The sequence below is a fragment of the Anas platyrhynchos genome, chromosome 9, assembly GCF_047663525.1.
Source record: "Anas platyrhynchos isolate ZD024472 breed Pekin duck chromosome 9, IASCAAS_PekinDuck_T2T, whole genome shotgun sequence".
In the NCBI taxonomy this organism is placed as follows: domain Eukaryota; kingdom Metazoa; phylum Chordata; class Aves; order Anseriformes; family Anatidae; genus Anas; species Anas platyrhynchos.
The window spans coordinates 24,587,788-24,593,787 of NC_092595.1; the positions used below are offsets into that span (position 1 = coordinate 24,587,788).

The 6,000-nt window shown below is 36.3% G+C and overlaps 1 protein-coding gene across 3 annotated transcripts in view; it reads right to left on the reverse strand.

The window, feature by feature from the left end:
* Positions 1 to 512, reverse strand: part of SLC9A9 (solute carrier family 9 member A9) — a 218,515-nt gene extending 218,003 nt beyond the window's left edge. For all 3 annotated transcript variants that reach the window (XM_038183440.2, XM_038183439.2, XM_072042776.1), the window contains exon 1: positions 160 to 512. In XM_038183440.2, the coding sequence (XP_038039368.2) occupies positions 160 to 334 (175 nt within the window). In that variant the 5' untranslated portion in view covers positions 335 to 512. The remainder of the gene's footprint in view (positions 1 to 159) is intronic.
* Positions 513 to 6,000: the final 5,488 nt, after the last annotated feature.

Below are 6,000 nucleotides of genomic sequence, written 5' to 3' on the forward strand. Positions count from 1 at the left end.
TAAAAGAGGTGATGTTACAGTACATTTTACTGCCCAGTTAGGGGGCTGATGACACTTCATTGAGTGTGTTTTCTGAGCCTTCTGAGCCCACATTTGAAGTGCCTGATCATAAATATGCAGCTAGTTCCATGTTAAACTGGCACTTGAACTTATACTCACCATAAACCATAGCTCCTCCAGTTTCATGCAGAAAGCGGAATCGATGTTTTTTAAATAACCAAATTGTTAATATGGTAAGAATGAGCAGAAAGTTAAAGACGAGCAACTCCACAGCTCCCTGGTGATAAAACTGATCTTCATCTTTCACTGATGCATATTTTTTCAACTTCTCCATTTCATTCCCTTTATGAAGAATGCAAAATAAAAGAAAAAAAATCACAGAGGAAGGAAGGTGTAGTCACCTTCAGTACAAAGAAAGGTTCAGACACTACAGAAATTCACTGCAAGCACATCTGCTTGATTTGCAGCCTGACTGTGAAGTGCCCCAGCTCCGAATTCAGCTGGATTCTAGTTACAGCTTCCTGTTTCTGTCTTAAAGCCGCCCGGTCTCATTTCTAACATTAGGGTTGCATCGCTGGACTGTGCTTGCTCCGGCTTTAGATGCACAAATGGTCTCCAAGGCTTAGACTCTGCCAGTTTCTCAAATCTTGTGAAATTTAGGCTGTGTTCATAAAGCTTGTTCCTGTAACGCAATCTGAAGCCTAAAAATCTTATTTGCTTTTGATATTTTAGAGGGAAAAACTGAAGTTACGAGAATGACGTAGCAACCTTTGCTAAAAAGAATCTTTCCACTCTCTCACTTTCAAATGCAAGCAAGTTGAAGGTAGGAGTTAAGTACAGTGCAAAGACAAGAAAATGAAGTAATGAATAAGGATTTCAGGGTTTAGGCCCTGAGCAGGCATCAATCCTTTATGTAGCCAGAGATCTCTATGAAAGCAAAGGTCCAATAACCTAGAACTGAAAGTACCTTAAAAAAAATCAAACCAAATAAAAACAGTAGAATTTACTTTCCGTTGTTTCTGCTGTTTGCATATTTTCATTTACATTACTCAAGCCAGGAAAACAATAGAAACCGTCTTACTATTTGTAGCTAATCCCTAATCCTCATGGAATTTTTTCTGTCCTGCCCTAAAGCTGCAATACATGTCCAGTGCTGGAGAGAGGGATTCCAAATAAACTCTCATCTTCAATTCATCATGGGGAAAAAAAAATAAATAATCTGCTTCTCAATAGAACAGAAATAGAAATAGAAATTTTCCTCACTATTTTCCTTTGTCACAATTTCATGAAATTTATTTCTTACAAATATTTTGGGCCAAACTAAGCTGTATAGTATACATTCCAAGTGAACAGATACTGTATTCCCAAGGTGAATAAAATAGAAATAAATACCTAGATACCCAAACTCTTGGTAATTTCAAGGCTGTAGCTCATAAGAGTATGAGTATTACTAAGGAGGTGCTGTTTCAATCTGCAATGTTTGGGCAGCTTGTTCCAGTGCTGTGCCACCCACCAGTGCAGAAGTGCTTCCTGATGGTTAGACAGAACCTCTCATGCCCCAGTTTGTGCCCATTATCCCTTGTCCTGCCACTGGACACCACTGAAAAGAGCCTGGCTTCTTTTTAATTCATGCTTTTTCTTCACTTAGCAGATTAATCTTTTTATTTTATTTTTTTTTTTTCAGTCTCTGTCACACGTTTTACTCTGTCCTCTTCACTGTTTCACTGTGTTCTCTCTTTTGTGTTTCCCTTATTTTTATTTTTCCTTCTGTAATTTTACCTGATAATTTGCAATCTTAGTCAGGATCAAGTCAAAACAGCATTTCTGAACTGATTATCTATGGAGTCTCTTTGAGATAACAAGTAGTCAAAAACCAGAGGATGCTTCCAAAATTAATGAACCATACAACTCAATCTGAACTTATATGTTATTCTTTCTTTTCTGAGAATTATTCACTAATGTGTTGTAGCTAAAACAGTAACGTACATGTATACAAGGATTTGATGTAGCAATTTCATTAACTCTTCATTAACTAAGTTTCAATACCCTTTTCTATCTGAATGTACCGGAGCCTGTATTTCGCACCAGACAATAAGGAACTCATCCATCTCAACTGTTAGACCAATTGTGGTATAAAATACTTGAAACACTTAAGTGTTAAATTCCTGAAACTGCATTGCCCCTATTGCGAAGTAGGGTTATAATTCTTCCTTATCCCATCCATGCATGTTTGTGTCATATGCTATAGCAATTTGCACCCTGCCAGAGCTTGGATTGAAACATAATTTTAGATTTAGTATTGGCTGTGGATAATAAACATATTTTAACTCATTGTTATTTGTTCTCTGTGTCCTATCTGCTTGCCTACTGGTCATATCAGTTATGTGAGAAAACCAATATTTAAGTCATACGAATAAAAGATTTATTGCATAGGAACAAAGGGGGAGGAATGTACCTTGTGTAAACAACTGGAATTATTTATTTCCCAGCCGTCCCACTTTCCCACTGTCTCTTTTAATATGAAGTATTTTAGAGTGTACTGAACATCCTGGGAAAAATATTAAGAGGAAGGGTTTTGCTGAGTACCACATGTACAGTGCACATTGCCAAGCAATATAATAGTGGGCCAAAATTAGTACGGTTTCCCCTTTTTCAACCCCCCAGTAAAGTACTTGACCTAGAGTTTCAAAGATTTTGTTTGTCTGTTTTTATGGAAAAATACTATTCAATGGTAAAAAACAAACAAACAAACAAACAAAAAAACTAGCACATGATGATTAGATAACAAAAGAATAGGCTTTGTTCAGGAAGAATTTTCTAAAAGTGGATACACTGTGAAAAATAATTGAATCATATAGTGGTTGATCAGTCATGTTTCTGTGTGTGAAACTATAGGGTCATCAGAGGGAATTATTTTTGTTTGTTTGTTTGACAGAAGTGATGAAGGCATTCTTGGACCCCTTTTTGTAAGAAAAGACATCTGTGTCAGGAAAGCCTGAACTCAAAAAGCATCTCTGTCCTCAGGAATGAGGGTTTAGGTACTAGTAACTGTGCTTGAGAGTCCAAAAATCTTGCCCAATTGGGATTTTTTTTTTAAATTTTTATTTGTTTTTCTTTTCTTCTTTTGTTTCTACTGAACCACAAATCACAGGCTTGTTCCAAGATTTACTTTTTTTGTCAGGCTGTGAGTTTATGAAGGCTGACTCTTAGCAAAATGAAGGCTTCAAAAACTTTTAAGCATGTGCTTAACTTTCTGAATGGCAATGCTCCCAGTTAAGTCACCAATTCAAACCTTGGGCTTAACAAGTTAATTTAGACACAAAACATTTTTTCTCTTTACTGATAGTTAAAGTAGTTTCCTTAACTTTGACAACACTGTACTGATAAAGATGTGCTTATACATCAACAGCTTATTGAGTGAGGGATAAATTATGTATTTTATCACTTTGACTGCTTCCACATTGTGGGTTGCATAGAGGTGAATTATTTTAGAAAAAAAATCACACCACTACAGAGAATAGCTAAATTATTTCAAAGCAGCCTTTGAGGATTTGTAATAACTGTTGTTGGATTTGAGACCAAACCTCCCTTTTTTTCTTTAAAATATTGCCATATCTTTTATATTCGCATAAAGACTGGGAGAAATGATGTGAATTGGATTGCTATCTCTTTCAGGTAATGTCTTTAAACACCAGGTTAAACAGTTTTGTTCCTATGTACATGTGCAGTTTGGCAAGTGATTTTTATTTTTTTTCCTTCATGCACAGAAGCACACCACCAGATACTGGGAAAATGTGAACGTTTGCTATTACCTTAATGGGAGTTTTAGGCTCAAGATTGGTTAGGCTTACTTGGATGTTTAACTCTGAGAAAGACTTAGCACAGCTCTTTATGTAATTTTGAGCAGTTCTGGTTTGAACTTGCATTTGTCATGTTACGGGACTGGGCTTTTAGATACTGCTTTCCTCTCAGAGATGTTAGACATAATTTTAAGTCAGCTGTTCAGACACAGCCACCCAACATAGTTGCTGTTTACAAGGAATCCAGATATGACATCCAACACTGTTGGTTTTCTGTGGCTTCTGAAACTGTGTTTACAGTAAGGTCTCCTTTGAAAAATTGCTGGCAGTGTGAGCAGATGATTGACTTGATTATTTCTGTGCTCAGGCATTTCTATGTTCTGATGTGTAACTACATTTTCAGCAGTATCCAGCTCCATCACAAATCTCCCCTCTTAACTGGAGTAACTTCTCTCCAAGTTGTGGTTGATTTGCACGTCAGATAGCACAATAAGGTTTTGCAGCAGCTACATCATATTTACAATACTGATAACATAAATCAAGAAGGAAGGGAACTGGATAAACTAAAAAGTTACATTTTGATTTTCAGAACAAGCTACCAGGTGAAGGAAGAAAGCTTTCAGAGAAAAGATATTTTGAATATTAATTCACAGGCCAAAGACAGAGCCAAGGTAAGTTAAAGTTTCTGTTGGAAGTTAGTATGTCAGGCAATTCTCCTAATGTCATACTCTTAATACAAATAATATTGTCTTCATCTCTCTTGATGTGTCATTTTTATGAGCAACAGGTAGTACTTTTGCTTATTTTCTATTTCCACCCTATACAGTATCCTTTCTGAATTTGACAGAACAATAATTCTTTTCTACTTTAGTCAGACAGTTGTACAACTCTGGCCTTACAGAAACTATCAAACTATAGAGATTGAATAGAAAGTGAGAGGAGTCTTGTAAACCAGCAGAGAGATCCCCATCTTTGAAAATATAAAGTCAGAAAAGTAGAAAAATTTACACTTTATAATTATAGTGATTATAATTAATAGGAATTCTCAGCAAAGAGACAATGCTTGAGCAGCCCTGGTGATTACAAAAGCATACAGAAAGTACAGCTAAAAGTAAAAACAAACATTGAAAACAGGTACATCTCTACATATATGTGAAGAAAAGACCTAAGTGAAATCAACTTCAGAGTTGAGGAATCTGAGGAATCAACCGCATTGCCAGTGCCCAGGTAACAAATGTTCTGTCACAGCCTTCTTGCCTAAAATCCCCAGATAGACTGGAACTGGATTAGTGGGATCACAACCGATTATCCTTCTCTAATCCATTCCAGCCAGGAAGATCTGCCTTCCTAGCTCCTTTTCTGATACACAACTGTCTGTGAAATCCTGTGGGCTAAGGCCACTTAAGGCCACTAAGCCCATAGCAGTGGGCTAAGTGTCAGTTTGTAACGACTAGTCTCAGTGTATTTTGAAATCTGTTCTGCTGCTGCTTAGAAGAGCCTCGCTATGACAGCATTTATTTGGTGGTTTCTATTGATCCAGTCCACACTTTTTCTGAGGTCAGCCTCTGGTTTTACTATCGCTTATTTGGTCTTGATGATAATCCATCTACACATGTCACAGAGTCTCTAGTGCCAGAAATATCAGTCTCCATAATATATGTATCTAATACATCACAGCGATTACTCTTAGACAAAAAATAGCCTCAAAAACAATTTTTGCTTGCTGGAATATACCTTCCTGTTCAGGAGGCAGTTTGTTTGTTTGTTTGTTTGTTTGTTTTTTTTTTTTTTTGCTTTCCTTCTTTTTTCTTTTTTTCCTCCTTGGTTTCTAGCCTGTTTTACTGCCTGATCAAAACACAATACTAATCATGATGAATATACATTGATTTATGTAGAATTTGACTTTTAGTCTCCCAAGAGGGTTGTGATATTTCTGATTATATGTCGCTGTCTCCAGTCATTGAATCAACACAAAAAAAAATCTTTTTTCCCTTTTGAGGGCCAATTAGTTCAGTACACCCTATGACGTAACATAATAAGGAACAGTTCAGCACACTAAAATCATCATATTCAAACCAACCTTTACAGATTAATTTCAAGTAAAAGAGAGCTGAATTGCCTTTTTTTTTTTCTCTGAGAAGAGAACAGTACTTCTAGATAAATTAAACCTCTCAAAGAAAGAATAGTTTGCTCTGTAAGT